This window comes from Stegostoma tigrinum, chromosome 9 (genome assembly GCF_030684315.1).
Source record: "Stegostoma tigrinum isolate sSteTig4 chromosome 9, sSteTig4.hap1, whole genome shotgun sequence".
In the NCBI taxonomy this organism is placed as follows: Eukaryota; Metazoa; Chordata; class Chondrichthyes; order Orectolobiformes; family Stegostomatidae; genus Stegostoma; species Stegostoma tigrinum.
The window spans coordinates 26255341-26272791 of record NC_081362.1 but is presented as its reverse complement, the minus strand read 5'-3'; the positions used below and the strand labels follow the sequence as shown (position 1 = coordinate 26272791).

At 40.3% G+C, this 17451-nt stretch overlaps 1 protein-coding gene across 11 annotated transcripts in view; it reads left to right on the top strand.

The window, feature by feature from the left end:
• afdna (afadin, adherens junction formation factor a) overlaps positions 1-17451 on the top strand; it is a 213809-nt gene that overhangs the window by 51448 nt on the left and 144910 nt on the right. For all 11 annotated transcript variants that reach the window (XM_059648433.1, XM_059648432.1, XM_059648424.1 and 8 more), the window contains exons 2-5: positions 3142-3337; positions 4684-4799; positions 13469-13626; positions 16586-16752. In XM_059648433.1, the coding sequence (XP_059504416.1) occupies positions 3142-3337; positions 4684-4799; positions 13469-13626; positions 16586-16752 (637 nt within the window). The remainder of the gene's footprint in view (positions 1-3141; positions 3338-4683; positions 4800-13468; positions 13627-16585; positions 16753-17451) is intronic.

Below are 17451 nucleotides of genomic sequence, written 5' to 3'. Positions count from 1 at the left end.
CTGGCTTCTGCCTGAGACTTGTTAGTTTTGTATTTTTCACTTATCTGCCGTTGCTTTAAGTCTGTCATGAACGAATAAAACAGCTACATTTGCTAATGAAAACCACATTAGTTTGTAATCACTCTTCATAACTTAAAGCTCTAATTTTTCTGAATTATTGGTCACAAAAGCAATTAGTGTTCATCATTGCTTTTATGTTGTGAATTGCAGTTATTTGAAAACTGCATTGTTTTTATTTCATCTTTAGCTTCATTCACGTTCTCATCTAGTACTTCCTTGACACTTCAGGTATCAAGGGACTCTACTTGATTTGATGGTGTACTTGTAAATGCTGTATTAATACATCCTTTTTAGTAGACTCTAGTTTTCCCAATGAAAGGTGTTTAGCTATCTGGCCTATAGTTACTTGTTTTTGTTTCCCTTTTTGAATAAGAATGTTACTTTGACAGTTTACCAAACCTCTGAAACCTGTCCCTTATCTGAATTCTTGAGAGATCTGCCAGTGTATCCACCACCTCTGTAGCTACTTGCTTTACAGTCTTAGAATGCAACCCATATCCAGGGACTTTATGGACTTTAGCCCCTTAGTTTCCCTAATTTTTTTTTTAAAGTGGTAGTCTGTCTTTATTCCATCCCACCCTTTGGCCGTTTGATTATTTCATATTTGGAATGTGATTCATTTGCCTCGGATAAAGATTGATACAAAGTATTAATCCAACTCCTCTGTTTTTCGGTTCCTATTATTATTTCCTCAGCCTCACTCTGAGGGGTTTATGCCCACCTTTGGCCTGTCTTCCCTTTTTATGTATTTAAAGAAGCTCTGGCTGTCCATTTTTGTCATGCTTTCAGATCCAGCCCTGACTTAGTAATCAAGCCTGTTGAAAAGGATATTGCTACTGTTATCTGGCACACTGACCTCTGCACTACAGAGGCTGAGCTCCAGCTTTCAAGTATCTCCTCCTATCTCCCCCAGACCATGACTCCTCTTTGGAACAACTGGCTATTGTGTCCACAATGATCACTAATCTCATTTGGTCTGGTGATCTCCCTACCCCTGCCTCCAAGCTATAATCCCCCAACCGTGCTTTTACTTCCTTCTTAAGATCCACAACCAAGACCACAGACAGCCCCGTTGTTTCTGTTTGCTCTTCCCCCCCCACACAACTCATCTCTTCCTACCTCTACATGATATTTCTTTCCTCTCCTGCTGTCTAGTCCCATCCTGCTTTCGTCCATGGTTCTTCTGATGCATTAGATCAGTTTCAGAATTTCCAGTTTGTGGGCTCCAATTGCTTACTTTGGGTGGGCAGTGTCTTTAAACAACCGCCACCTTACCCCTCCTCCCCCAAAACAAACCCCCACACCATCACCAATAAAGATGGTCTTGGGGTCTCTGCTACTTCCTGGGGGGGGGGGAAAAGGTCTAAACTGCCCCCATCCTCTGCTGCCACCGCCACCATCCTCCTTCACCTGGCAAAGTGGTGGTGATGGATGCCTGATTGGGCTCCAGTTGTACCCCACAGAGACTGGTATGTAGAACATTTCTTATTGCAGCCCTCCTCTCGCCCCCACCTGCAACTCTTTATCCAGAACATTGACTGTATCAGTGTTTTTTTTTTATTGTTTGCTCCTTCCCTGTATCGTCCAGAATTGGAAGCTATTATCTATTTTGCTTTCAATTTCTGCCCCACTCTCAACTTTATCTGGTCTATATGTGACTCCTCCCTTCCCTTTCTCTACATCTGCCATTTTTGGGGATCGGCTCGCCACTGATATCCACTATAAACCTACTGAATCATAGTTACCTTGACTTTACATTCTCACACCTTCCTTCTTGTAAAGATTCTCCCATTTCCTCCATCTCTGCATCTGTTCTGATGATGCCATCTTCAACAAGGAGGCCTCTGAAATGTCCATGATCAAATGAGGATTCTCCACCGTCATGGTTGACAGGATGCTCAAGTAATGTCCTGCGCTGAATTCTTCACCCCCTCTCTTCCCTTATATCAGAGCAATAGGGTCCTCCTTGTCTTCCACTACCATGTCACCACTGGACGCATTCCCCTCCCTTCCTCTGTCAGCCTTCCACAGGGTCTGTTTGCTCTGGCACACCTTGGTCCGTGCCAACATCTCACTGCACTCCCATTGTACCTTTCGATGCAACTGCCGAAGATGTGACATCTGCCTGTTTACTTCTCCCCTCCTCGTTTTCCAACACCCCAGATATCCCTTTCAAGGGAAGCCTCAATTTACCTGTGTTCCAGTCAATCCTGTATTCTCTGCTTGCAATGTGGTTTCCTGTACATTGGGGAAACAAAATGCACGCAGGGTGACCGCTTTGCAAAACACCCATGTTCTGTTTGCAGAAGTGAGCTTCTGGTTGCCTGCCATTTCAGCATGCCGTCCTGATCTCAACACATCGTTTCTGTCTTGGGCTTGTTCGACCACGCCAGTAAAGCTCGATGCAAGCAGTAAGAACAACACCTCATCCACTGCTTGGGACCCTTCAGCCTCATGAACGCAGTACTGGGTTTAACAATTTTTAACTTTGGAACACCTTCCATGCCCACACCCCAACCCCCAGACACCAGGCCTTGTTATTACATGAGGTGCCACCATTTACAACCCATTGTTAGCCACTAATGGTGCCCATTAGCAACTATTCATTCTCCCAGGCTGACCTTTCCCCATTCCTTTGTTCAGTTGTTCATTTCCTCTCTGTCGCCGTCCCTCTCCCCAATCCACCTTTAGCATGTGTACCAACCTTTTCCCAGCTACAGTTCTTTCTGAAGAAAAGGTCACTGGACACAAACTGTTGTTCTGTTTTCTCTCCACAGATGCTGTCAGACCTGCTGAGTTATTCCAGCAATTTCAGCTCTTGTTTCGATTTCCATCATCCACAATTTTTTTGTTTCTTTGTTAAACCTAAAACCCCGGTCCCTTGGATAAGAATGCCATTAGCTGACACTTCTGAAAATGTAATAATATCCTAGCTTAGCCTGAAGGTTAGGATCAAAATAACCAATGTTTCCTTCCTTCTCAAATTGCGTATTCCTTTGCTGGAAAGAGCCTGAGTTTGTGTACAAGTTAATTGCTGGCTCTGGATTAACTTTTTTGTGACTTTTTTTAATACTTTCCTAGGATCTGGAATTCCATGGTGTGATGAGATTTTATTTTCAAGACAAAGTAGCAGGGAACTTTGCAACAAAATGCATCAGAGTATCCAGCACTGCTACAACACAAGATGTGATAGAGACTCTTGCAGAGAAGTTCCGTCCAGATATGCGTATGCTGTCATCACCTAGATACTCACTTTATGAAGTGCATGTTAGTGGTGGTGAGTTTTGATTCAGGAATTTATTTTTTGATAGTTCCTAAGGTGGGCAGAACCCTCTAGTATTAATACTCGTGTTTGGAGCTTCAAATGTGTACAGCAGATACCGGTGATGCTTCCAGTTCTGTTCTAGTTCTTGTAATGTTCATTAGGAGCATTGACTGAACTGGTGTAGTGTGCTTTGGTTCACTTCATTAACAGAGGCATAGAGTACCAGAGTAAGGAGGTAATGTTGAACTTCTATAAGCCACTTGTTAGACCTCAGCTGAAGTAATTTGCATAGTTGTGGATACCACTTGTAAAATAAGTGAATGCTTTGGAGAGAGTGCAAAAGTAATTTACAAGAATAGCTGGAAGTCTGAGAAATTTTGGTTATAAGAATAGATTGAAGATGTTAGGACTGTTCACTTTGGAGCGAAGAAGGCTAAAGAAATTTAAGTTTTTAAACATCCTAAGCAGGCTGGATAGACTAGATAGGTAGAAGCTGTTTCTGCTTAATAAAGGGTCAAGAATGATAGGGCATTGATGCACAGTTATGTGCAAAGAAAAGAAATGCAGTAAATAGTGGAAGTTTTTATGGAGGCAGATTCACTTGACAGATTCATAAGAGCATTGGTCGACCATTCAGATAGAAATAGTGTGTGAGAATTTGAGAGAAAACAAGATTGGCACAAAGTAATGATGCTTGTTTGAAAAGCCAGTGTGCAAACGATCGAGCACTACTTGCAACTTAACATTTCTATGATTCTTCACTGCTGATTTGGATTCACAATTTGTTTGCAATTTACAGATATTCTTGCTCAATGCATGTGCTACTTCTCATCAAGTATCATGTATTATAAAGTATAACCCAAGTCTTGAAATGCTGCAGCAAAAGTAAAGGGGAAATTTTGGTTGTGGATGAACATAAAGGAAGAGGGATGCGTGAGGTTCTGAATTGGATCTCAACTACTGAAATAAAGATTAGAAATATTTTAAGCAGACATTTCATTGCTGTTGCCTGTCTCGAATGTTTTTGTTGATAGTTTGGTTGATCACAGTTGATCTTAAAATTATTGAGGCTTAGAGATTTGTGAGTTGAAACAAAATTAATATGCACAGTTCCAGTGAAACAGTGTAGTAATTTGACCAACCATCGGGATTCTTCCCATAACCTTTTCATGGTTTCAAGTTATCAGCATTGAAAGCCACTGTTTTCCTATCTTGTTGTTTTTGATATTTTTAACTACTAACATTTTATGAATAAGTTTTTAACTATTTAAGTTATGAATTTAGCAGGGAAATAAAATATTGACAGGCATGTTTAATTTATCTTCTGTTTCTTAAAATAAGTGAATTTCATTTTATAGAAGAACGTAGACTTGACCAGGATGAAAAGCCTTTGGTTGTACAACTAAACTGGAACAAGGATGACAGGGAGGGAAGATTTGTTTTGAAAAATGAAAATGCATTCCTCCCACCAAAGGTAAGATGATGGATGAGTTTGTTTTGGCTGTACGCTGTTTAATAAATCTGCACAATTTGTGACATGTTCTCAATCGACCAATGCATTATACATTGAAACAAGGTAATAGGTGTGAAAAGTTACAGATTCAACATGTCAGGCCAATAAGGAACAGTAGTAGCATTACGACTAACTGAAGTTTGATGGTCTTTGCCCATTGGTATCCTGTAATACTACAAATACATTCCTAAAATCCATGAATTTTTTTTTAGATTCCCTACAGTGTGAAAACAGGCCCTTCAGCCCAACAAGTCCACACCGCCCCTTGGTATATCCCACCCAGAGCCATCCCCCTATAACCCCCACACCCCTGAATACTACAGGCAATTTAGCGTGGCCAATCCACCTAACCTGCACACTTCTGGACTGTGGGAGGAAACTGGAGCAGCTGGAGGAAACCCACGCAGACACGGGGAGAATGTGCAAGCTCCGCACAGACAGTTGCCCAAGGGTGGATTTGATCCTAGGTCCCTGGCGCTATGAGGCTGCAGTGCTAACCACTGAGCTACCATGCCGCCCCTAAATTGTTTATTAAAGGTATGAAAATGCAGCCATCCTTGTGCAGCTGTATTGTGGCATATGCTACTACGTTCCATCTGTCAAAACCCTGATCTTTAGGAATTGACAACATTTTCAGTTTCTCCAGGATGAGTCTGGATTGTGGAATTATCCAGCTAATGAGGATTAGATTAGTGGTAGAAAATATGTACTCTTTATTTTTAACTAAAAACTGTCTATTTTGAGAAATGTGCACCTTCTGGAAAGGTTAGTGTTTGAAGTTGATAATTTTAGATTAACTTGTACATTTTAATTTTTTTGTTTTTTGGGTCCAAAAATAGATGCCGTATTGATGATTAATTACCATAATTTTGTCACTCCCATAATATTGTTTTTCTGCTACATTCTTCCTTCATCTGTCTTTACATTTTTCCTCCTTCACATGTGACTATTAGATCATCTGCAGAGTTCTGTATCTTTCAGGAACATGCCATTATTTAAGTTGTTTGCTAACATAAGGCTGAAGCATTTGCAACAATTGTCAGCCAGAGGTGCTGAGTATAAAGTCCATCTCGGTGGCTTTTGGAACTACGTGTATCACAGATGCCAGTCATAAGCCAATTTGATTCACTCCATTTGATATTCCCCAAAGATTGGAGGCATTAGATACAGCAAAGGCTATAGGCCCTGACAACTGAAGACTTGTACCCTAGAACAGATAGCTAGTTAACACCCCGTCAGTCTACTCTTGATCATCAGTAAAACAGTGGAAGGTGCCATCAGCAGAGCTATCAAGCAACACTATCTGAGCAATAACTTGGTAACTGACATTCTGTTCGGAAATTGCTAGACCCACTCGACAAAAGACCTGAATTCCAGAGGTGAGGTGAGAGTGACAGCTCTTGACATCAAGGCTTGTTTTGACTGAATGGGACAATATAGAGCCCTTGCAAAACTGGAGTCAGTGGGAATTAAGGAAAAACTCTGCACAGTTTGAGTCCTATCTGACACAAAGGAAGATGTTTGTGGCCATTTGGAGGTAAGACTTCTCAGCGACAGGATATTTCTGCAAGAGTTCCTCAATGAGTGTGCTAGGCCCAACCATCTTCAGCTACTTCAGAATGACCTTCCCCCAACACCGCCTCTCAAAGTTAGATGTGCAAATGTTTGCACAATGTTCAGCACCATTGAAGACTTCAGATACTGAGCAGTCCAAATGCAGCAAGACCGGGACGTATCCAGACTTGGAATGACAAGTGGCAAGTAACATAGGTGCCACATAAGTGCCAAGCAATAACCAGCTTCAATAAGAGACAATTTAACCACTGCCCCTTGAAAATTCAATGGTGTTACCATCAATGAATCCTCCATTGGCAACATTCTGGGGTTTAGCATTGACCAGAAAGGCAACTGTCCTAGCCATATAAAGACAAGGGCGACAAGAGTTGGTCAGAGGCTAGGAATACTGTAGTGGATAACTCACCACCTGACTCTCCAAAGTCTGTCCATGACGTAAATGCACAAGTCAGGAGTGTCATGGAGTACTCCCCACTTGCATGGATGAGTGCAGGTGCAATAGCACTCGGGAAGCTTAATGCCACTACACGCTTGCTTGGCAACACATCCACATGCACTCACTGCCTTCACCATTGACTCAGTAGTAGCGGTGTGTTCCATCTATTGATACACTACAGAAATCACCAAGGCTGCTTAGACAGCACTTTGCAAATCCCCTACCACCGCCACTTAGGAGGACAAGGGCAACAGATTTATGAAGATGTTGTCACCTTCGAGCTCCGCTGCAAATTCACAATCCTGACTTGGAAATATATCACCGTTCCTTCAAATTCTTTGTCAGAATCCTGGAAGCTCCTCCCAAACAGCACTGAAGGTCTCCCCACAGCATGTTACAGGATCAGAATTATGATGGTGCAGAAAAAGGTAATTCAACCTGTCATGTCTGCACCAGCTATATTATCTAATGCCATTCTCTTGCCTTATTTCCATATCCCTGCACCCCATTAACATTAAAAAAAAATCCAGTACCCCCTCGAATGTCTCAATTGAACCTGCCTCCACCATATTTCCAGACAGTGCCTCCATACCCTAACAACTCTGAAAAAAGTTTCTATTTCTCACATTAGCCTTGCTTTGTTTGCAATCACTTCAAGTATATGCTTTGGTCTTGTTTCTTTTACAAGTGGTAACCACTTCACCCTATTTACTCTGTCCAAGCCACTAATAGTTTTGATAACTGCAACCAGATCTCCTCTCGGCCACCTTCGCTCAGGAGAACAGTTCCAACTTCTTCAGTCTATCCTCATAGCTAAAGTTTCCATACCTGAACCAGTCTAATATATCACTTCTGCACTTGCTTCAGTATGTTTGCATCTGGACTATAATGTGGTGCCCACATCTGCACATGGTGCTCCAGGCAAGGTTTAAATCATGTCTTCTACATGTTCAACACCCCTCCTTGCTCTTGTACTCTGCCTCTGTTAATAAAGCTGGGAACGCTTCTTTTTACTGCTCTTTCTACCTGTCCTGCCACTTTCAGTGATCTGTACATGTGTATCTGGCCATTGCCCCTGCACCACTTTTTAGAATTGAACCCCCCCCACCATTCTATATGGTCTTTCAGCAAATTCAAAATCTCCCCCTTCTCTGCATTCCACCTTATCTGCTCACCTTGTTAGTATCCTTCTGCAGTTCCACGCTGCCCTTTTTAGTTTATAATTCTTCCAACTTTCATGTCATCTACAACTTTTAAATTGTACCCTGCACACTGAGATCTGTATAATTATTGCATACCAGGCAAAGCAAAGATTCCAGTGCTTAACCCCAGGGAACTCCACTGCAGTGTTTCTTACAGTCCAAAAAAAAGTTCATTAACTATTACTCTCTCTTCTATCACTAAGCCAATTTTGCATCATGTTGCCACCATCCCTTCTTGTATTGTAGTCTTGCGTCTTTACTCAATTCTGTGTAAAGCATTACATCAAATGACATCTGGAAATTCATGTGTGATGTCCTAATAAAGTTGCCTTTTCAAAGTGACCAAAAGAACTGCAGAGGCTGTAAATCAGCAACAAAGACAGAAGTTGCTGGAAGCCTAGCAGGTCTGGGAGCATCAGTAAAGGAAAAATCAGAGTTAACGTTTTGGTCTGGTGTCCCTTCCTTAGAACCAGTTTTTCTTCCTTCACAAATGCTGCCAGACCTGCTGAGCTCCCAATAATTTTTTGTTTTTTCCCAAATGACTACTGATTCTATCCCGAGTAATTATTTCCAAAGCTTTCTCCGTTAACAAAGTTAAACTAACTGGCTTTAATTGCCAGCATTAGTCTTGCAACAATTTTTGAACAAGGACATAATGTAGGCAGTTCTCCTGTCTTCTGGCACCTCTTCAGAGTCCAAGGAAGATTGAAATATTATGGCCAGTGCCTCTTCAATTCCTGCTCTTGCTTCCTTTAAAATGTTTGAATGCCTCTCATCTGGTCTAAGCGCCTTGTTGTCTTTTTTTAAAGTGTCAGCAATCTATCCAAGATTACTACCTTATTAATTTTGATTTTTTTTTGTGCCAGTTTAGTTTTCTGTCACTGTGTCCTGGTCAGCAGCATTCTCTTATGAAGACAGATGCAAAGTATTCATTTAATTCCTCTGCCATGTGCTTTGCCAACATTTGGAAATCGCCTTTTTGGTCTCTCGTCATCCCTATTCCCTTTTCACCACACTCTCTTACTGCTTATATGTCTGCAGAAGACTCCAGGACTTCCCCTTGTTAGTTGCTTGTCTTTTCTCATAATTCATCTTTGCCTTTCCTATTTGCTTTTTCACTTTCCACTTAAACCTTTGGTATTCCTGTTAATCTCAATTGTATTTTCTGATTAATATCTGTCATAAGCACACCTTTTCTTTCTAATTTTAATTTATATCGCTTTGGCCATCTCAGGAACATTGGGTTTGTCCTAACTTTTCCATTCGAGTAAATATATCTCAACTATGGATAAACCATCCACTCCTTGAACTGTTCAAACATTGATCTTCCTGCCAAAGTTTCATTCCAATTGATTCAGCTCAGCTCTATTCTAGCCTCACTGCAGCAGTTCAAGAATACAGCTCACCACCACCTTCTCAATGACATCTAGCAATAAGTAATAAATACTGATCCACTCAGTGACACCCATATTCCATGAGGGAATTTAAAAAAAAAACACCTATCAGGAGACAAAATCTTGCTTTTTCCCCCCCCTTTTGAGCGTTGTTCATGAAATTTTGCCATGTGCTGTGTTTTGAATTTTGGGGCTTTTTTTCATCTTTGTGGCTACTTTTTCTTTCTCCTTAATTTATTTGTTTTGATAATGTAGTTACAATAGAAATCAATTCTCTACTTGTGCTGACATACTGGATAAATGGACCCTCTGGAAGAGAATTGTAAGAGTTCGTGTGTATCCTTAATTATCAGTCTTCCATTATAGTTAAAGCTACAATGCACAAGGAATGCGTTAATTTCTTAGACACGGTATGAAAATTTCTTTAAAAAGAACAGGCATAAATTAATAACTTTGAAAAAGCTAAGGGACACATACTTCTGTACACAAACTAGTCAACCTGAGCACACCTTCAGACTGGTAAGGCAACAGGTAATGTACGAAGATTGCAGATTTTAACCACACACTTTCTAAACTCTTTACCGTATCTGAGTTAAGAATCTCCAGATTTAAATTATCATCTGTGATTTCAGAGTTTCCTTGGTCCTAGTTATTCCTTTGACAGTTGTTTTCCTTAGTTTACAAATTTCCTGTCATCCTTCCACGTCTCTTGCATCTTGCCTCTTTCTGCCCTCCCTTGCACCATCCATCTACTTCCAGGATGGACAAGCACCCCTTGATCCACCAGATGGATTTCCCAGTAGATGGCAGCCCCCTGGCCCCACCAAAGGCTTGCTTCTTGCCTGGCTCCATTTCCCTGACAGTGGGCCTTCCCCAGTATCTCGGTGGCTCACTTACTTACCTGACTGACTGCTCCTCCAATTACAGGGTGTTCTTGTCCTGCATTTGCTGCTCCCCATGTGCTTTCATAGTTTCTCTCTCATTCACCAATTCTGTCTTTTACCAATGATCTACTTTACACTCATTACTTTTATTTGTAGTCACTACAGCGTTATTTTCAACAGGTATTTTATAACTTCCTGTAACCTTTTGTCTTTGAATATTCATCATTGTCGAGTAATCTGATACTTGCCCTGTTCTGTTCTTGGTCTTATCTTCATTATTTCACTTGCGAAACCTCTCCCTCTATTATATTGGCTTAAAGTCTATTCCACACTTCTGTTTAACTTTTCTCAGAGCATTGCACCCAATCTTGTCCAAGTGCTGTCTGATTCAGCAGTACGACTTCAATCTCCACACTGGTGTCAGTGAGCAATGAACACCACCTTTCCATATTATGTTTTCAGCCATGCATTCATTTTGTTAATTTGATTATCTCAGCTACATGCTAATCCATGTTAGAGTTAATAATCAGGTTATTGTGACCTTTTGAGGTCACATTTTTTCGCTCGTACCTTAGGTTACAATGTTCTCTTGTTGTCCTTGTTCCTTGTGGGTAGAGTGATGTCTTCCTCTCCTGGGTCCTTTTCCTTTCACTTTGCTTCTGGTGGCAGAAGATGAGTCAATGAAGTCAATGTAGTGCTGCTGCTAGTCTGGCTGAGATTAATATCAAAATAAAGCATTATTTCACCTGGACAATCTTAATTTATTGTGACCATGTATCCTGAAAAATTATTCAAAGTTAAATGTTTGTCGACTTTGTTGCTCTATTTCACCGCAGATGACAGATTGTGGATGTTTAGTGGAGTATGTTTAGAGTTTACTGACATTTTTTCCCTCCATTGTTTGATTCCAAGGTGCCTTCATGTCGTATGTCATTAAAAGGTTATTACACACAAAGTAGGATGTCATGATGCAGGGGTAACACATGGACAGAAGACTGGCTGGCTGAAAATAGTATGCATAAATAGATCTTTCTCTGATTGGAAGGATGTGACAAGTTGGGGTCCTGCTGGATCCTTTACTTTTTACAGTTTTACAATGACACGATGAGAGCAAAATCATGTTGGTTAAATTTCCAAATGACAAAGATAGTTCAGAAAATCATTTTCAAAGAGCATATGAGATTGCAGCCTGATTTAGTGAATGTTTGAGTTAATGGACAGAGGTTTGGCAGACGAAGTATAATGTGGGAAAATGTAAAGATGTGTACACTTTCACAAGAAGAATAAAGACGTAGAACATTACCTAATTATTGAGTAACTTCAGAGTTAAGATGCAGCAGGAACTAGATGTTTTCGAGTGCATGAGTCACAATGTTATTATACAGGTACAACAAATAATAAAGAAGGCTTATAGAATGTTATCCTTTATTTTGAGAGGACTTGAATATAAAAGCAGGGATGTACTACTGAGGCTTTACAAGGCTCTGGTCAGGCCGCATTTGGAGTATTGTGTGCAGTTTTGGGCCCCATATGTACTGGACCTGAAGCAGATTTGGAGGAGGTTCACGAGAATGGTCCCAGAAATAGAAAGCTTAACATATGAGGAGCATTTGAGGACTCTGGGATTATGCTCATTGGAGTTTAGAAGGATTAAGGGGGATCTAACTGACACTTTCAGAATACTGAATGGCCTGGACAGAGTAGATGCTGGGAAAATATTTCCATTAGTAGGAGCGATTATGAACTGAGGGCACAGCCTAAGAGTAGAGAGAAGACCTTTTTACAACAGAGATAAGGCAAAACTTTTTCAGCCAGAGAGTGGTGAATCTATGGAATTCACTGCCACAGAGGGCTGTGGAGGCCAGGTCATTGAGTACACTTAAAACTGGGATATGTTCTTAATAATCGAGGGTTACGGGGAGAAAGCAGGAGAATGGGTTGAGGAACTTTTCAACCACGATTGAATGGTGGAGAAGACTTGATGGGCCGAATGGCCTAATTTCTGCTCCTATGTCTTATTGTCTTATCTTCTGTATCAGATATACAGGCATTGGTGCGACCATATCTCAAATAGTGCACAGTTTTCAGCTCCTTATTTAAGGAAGAACGTAAATGCATTGGAAACAGTTCAGAGGCTGTTTATCAAATTGACAGTTGAAATGAGCAAGTTGCCTTAAGGAAAGGTTGGACAGGGTTGGCTTATTTTTGCTGGAGTTTAGAAAGTTGAGGGGTGATTTGCTTGAAGTATACAAGATCCTGAACGATGTTGATTGAGTGCACATGGTAATGGCGTTTCTTGTAACGTATGAGTGTGGACGAGTAGGTACTGTTTTAAAATTAAGAGATGCCCTTCTAGGACATAAGTGGAAAAATTGTTTTTGGAGCTCTTTGCATCCGAAGGTGATAGTTAGGTCACTGAACATATTGAAGGTGGAGCTTGTGTGAGGCAAGGGAGTTCACTTTTAGTGGGGATAGATAGAAATGCTGTGGCAATGGCACCTTGTTTTGGTCTGCTCACATTGTTAGAAAAGTTCATTGTTATCTTGACCTAGATGTCTTGGAGTGGATAAGTCCTCCATTCCAACATACCATAGTAACAAGAGGCAATGTTCTTGAAGTATAGGCTATACAACTTAAATGCTAGTGGTACTCAACTGGACGTTAGATAACTATAGGTATTATTTTCATGATAAAAGGTTTTTAAAGTAAATACAAAATCATTATCTGTTACTATTGTTTACCTCTTGTATTAACATTTGACGTGGCTCATTTTCTTCGGCTTCAATGCAGGAGAAAGACATTGTAATAGATATTGGAGATGACTGAAAACTATGCAAATCAGGTTTTGGCTACTTTTAACAGGTAAATCCAATCACACAAAGTTGGAAGTCTCAAAGTTGTTGTGTGCATCACACCTCCATATAAATGAGAGCTTGTGATAAAAGGAGCTTTTTTTCAAAATAGGGGCCAAAGTTTGGGGTGGGAAGATGAAGGTGATTTGACAATAGTAATGCACTAATACAGAGATTGTGCATAAGAACATTTCAAACTAATTGATTGTGTATTTTCATTATTATACTTAATTTGTGAAGAAGTGGGTTGAAAACTGCAATTACCTGAATGCTCATTTGGTTGACAGAAGTCTCAAAGCAATGGTCCAGAAAAGGAGAGAGAGGGTGTGATCCAGAACTTTAAACGGACGCTGTCAAAGAAGGAGAAGAAAGAGAAAAAGAGACGGGAAAAGGAAGCATTAATGCAAACTGTAGATGATGATAGGCCTATTTCCAGTGGTGATGGGTAAGCCATTCCTCTAACTACTTTCCTGTACCCACAATTCTTCAAATTACAGCTGTTCATGCTTTGTTGCATGATACCACGATGTACACTTGGTTTTGCTGTATGATGACAGATTAACATTTTGGGATAGTCAGTATCTTCAGAAGCTTAATTCCTTTGTATGGAGAACAATATTTGTATGTGAGCTAAAATTAAATGTTGAAATAGGTTGCAATACAAAGAAAGAGAGTGGAAATGGAAGTAACACTTCGACCATGAGGTAAGGTAGTTCTTGTCTTCCTGAATTTGTATGTTAAGCCTTATGATGTAGGAATAATTGATATCTTAAACTATACTCTGACCATCACAGTTAATTCTTGCTAGCCTTGCAACCTGATCCTTTTTGGTGACCAGAATTCCCTTCTCTTCTAACAGTGCAAGTTGTCCACAATGTAGTTGATACAGAAAAATCCTTTAAATGAGTCTTTATTCTTTCATGGGATGTTGACATTCCTGGAAAGGGCAGCATTTCTTGCCCGTACTAATTGCCCTCTAAGCTAATTGGCATGCTGGGCCATTTCACAGGCAGTTAAGAGTCAACAATGTTCTAGTGAATTTGGAGTTGTTTAGGCCAGAGTGGATTAGAGTGTAAATATCCTACCCTAGAGGGATTAAGCAAATTAGGAAGTGTTTTTTTACAATAGCTAATGATGGTTATCATTATCGAGGCTGGCTTTTAACTCAGATTTATTTATTAAGTTTAAACTCCATTGCTGGTAGCTTTGGTAAAATTTAAACACAACCCAGATTAATCACCTGACCTTCTGGTTTACTAGTCCAGTTACATTGTCTCTAAACAGGTCTCCTCTTCACCACTGCTACCTTCTGTGGGATATCAAATTAGAAAGTCAAGAAAGGGAAATAAAATTTACCTACCCAAAATGAAACTTGAAAGAATGAACAAAAGGATCCTAATGTAGGCCAGAGGGAACTTGGGTTTTTCTTGTCTTTTTAAGAAAGAAACTCCTCCATTGTGCCACAGTTAAACTTTTGCAAACAACCGAGAACGTGATAGTTCCTGGTATAAGACCACAAGACGTAAGAGTGGAAGTAAGGCCATTCGGCCTATCGAGTCCACTCTGCCATTTAATCATGGCTGATGGGCATTTCAACTCCACTTACCCGCACTGTCCCCATAGCCCTTAATTCCTTGCAAGATCAAGAATTTATCAGTCTCTGCTTTGAAGACATTTAACGTCTCGGCCTGCACTATGCTCCGTGGCAATGAATTCCACAGGCCCATCACACTCTGGCTGAAGTAATGTCTCCTCATTTCCGTTCTAAATTGACCCCCTCTAATTCTAAGGCTATGCCCACAGGTCCTAGTACATGGATATATAATTGTAATGTTAACAGTTATATAAAATATTGCTTTATGAATGAAAATATACTCACTTGCTTCTCACCCTGTTAAGATCAGAGTGGTTGCTGATGATCTCCTAAAACAGACAACAATAATCTAAACCATCTTTTTAATTCCCCCCCAATTATTTTAGGAAAGCACCTGTGAGAACTGAATTAGGAGCATCAAGTCCCATTAATGTTCTTATTGCTGTTTTCTGTTCTTGTTCTTTTATTCTATAATCAACCGATGAGATTAATCTGATAAATCCGAACCAAATTTTGATAGCTCCAGTAACTCGATTTCCCTCTGAATGGGAATTGCAGAAAAAAACATTATGGGGGGAAGCTTTCTGCAGTCATGATTTTGTTTCCTTAAAATAATGTTCTGTACTCTTTTCTGACTACTTTCCTAACTGGCTTATTTCCATGCACGTCATGCGATAATTATAGGCAGCAAAATCCATCAGTTTAAAAAAAAATCCCTTTTACTGCATCTAATTGCTTCAAATAATTGAAACATTTTTGCTGCAACTGTTCATCACAAAACTCATCCTATGCATTTATCACTTTTCTCTGAAGAATTTCTCAATGGTCAGGCTTAAGTTTAAATTGTCCTAAATTCTCAGCTTAGTTACATAATATACAAAATTTGTTCTTCCTATTTCCTTAATTATGTTAAATGTTAAGCCTGTAGGTTGAAAAGCTGCAAGCCGCCTTCAGTGGCTGACGTTTCGGGCCTAGACCCTTCATCAGAGAGCCTCTGATGAAGGTCTAGGCCCGAAACATCAGCTTTTGTGCTCCTAGGATGCTGCTTGGCCTGCTGTGTTCATCCAGCTCCACACTTTGTTATCTTGGATTCTCCAGCATCTGCAGTTCCTATTATCACTCAGCCTTCTTCAGTCTTTCCTTCTAAACCTGATTGCTGCCACTTGAGATTGGCCATGTGATTCTTTGTGCTGTTTGCAGAGCTTGAATGTCTCTCTTGTATGTTGGTAACCAGAACTAAATAAAGTACTCAAGGTGTAGCGAGATCAGGGAACTTTTAAGTGTTGATCATGACTTGTAAGTTCTGTTTAAAATTTTGCAGTTTTTGTTTTGTTCCGAATCCTTCAAGTTAAGCACAGCTTTGATTTAGTTCTACAGTAACATTTGTTTGGAAATTGGCCATCCAGCCTCTAGAAATCTGGGCAAATGGCATCATCAAGCCGTCCAATCTGCTGATGTGTTATGTTCCCTTTATCCATAATGCTGGTCCTACTGCAGTTGAACCCCAGAATGTAAGACCAGTGTTCAGTCTTTAAATCCCTAACTTTGCCATTGTATCTGTACTTTGCTGATAGACCCTAATATGTCAATTTACTCATTCCTGAATGAAATATTCAGAAGCCACCAAAACCCATGAAACTAACAGTTGTCAGACAAACTTCTGATTGTCTCCAAGATAATGCACTTAAATTACATTTACTCAGGCTTTCCATCTGACTTGAAATTAATCGATCATCTTGTCATCTGCACTATTGCACTTGTGTGATGCAAGCTTTTAAAATGGTAATCTTTTTTCCCCCCCAACCAAAAGTGAGAACTCAAGTTCACATCTTGCAGCGGAGGTGTACAAAGACATGCCAGAGACTAGCTTCACCCGTACAATATCTAACCCTGAAGTAGTTATGAAACGCAGGCGACAACAAAAGTTAGAACAACGAATGCAAGAATTTCGTAGTGGTGATGGACGGCCTGATTCAGGTATTGTTTGCGTAGCTTCCTTAAGGCAAAACAGCATCCCATACCTTTTCAGGGGAGTTAAAAAAAAATTAGTAACTTGTTCTTCGCTTAGTATTTATATGATCCAGTCTGTCAAGTTGGGTTGTCATTTCTGGTTCTGTTCTGCATGGGTTTGTATATGTGGTCTGATTCCACATGTTTGTTGATTGTATTATGGGTTGAAAACTAGGCCTGTAGGAATTCCTATGTATGTATGTGCTTAGCTTGATCTAGGATGGTCACGTTGTCCCGGTTAAATTGATGGCTTTCACTGTCCGTGTATGCTAAGATGAGAGAAAGTTCGTTGTCGTTTTGCTGCTACCACTTTAAAAGCTTGGGTCACACAAGTGCAATAGTGTATCCTGTTCGTGTATCCTGATGGCTAGTTTTCTTCCTGTCTGGCTGAGTAATATTTGCAGTCATTGCAAGGTATTTTGTAAACTACGTCGTTCCTGCATGTCATGAGTGTGTGGTCTTTGGTCCATGTAAGTGTTTGTCATAGTGTGGCTGTGGGCTTATGTGCTACCACGAGTACTAGTGGTCATACGTGTGTTGTCAGTTCTGATATATTCTTGATATGGGGTAGGTAGTATTGTCAGTGTATTGGAGTGTACTGTGTTCTCTTGGCGTTGTCTATCTTGTAGGCACCTGCTGATGAATTTGTTGGGATATCTGTTGGCA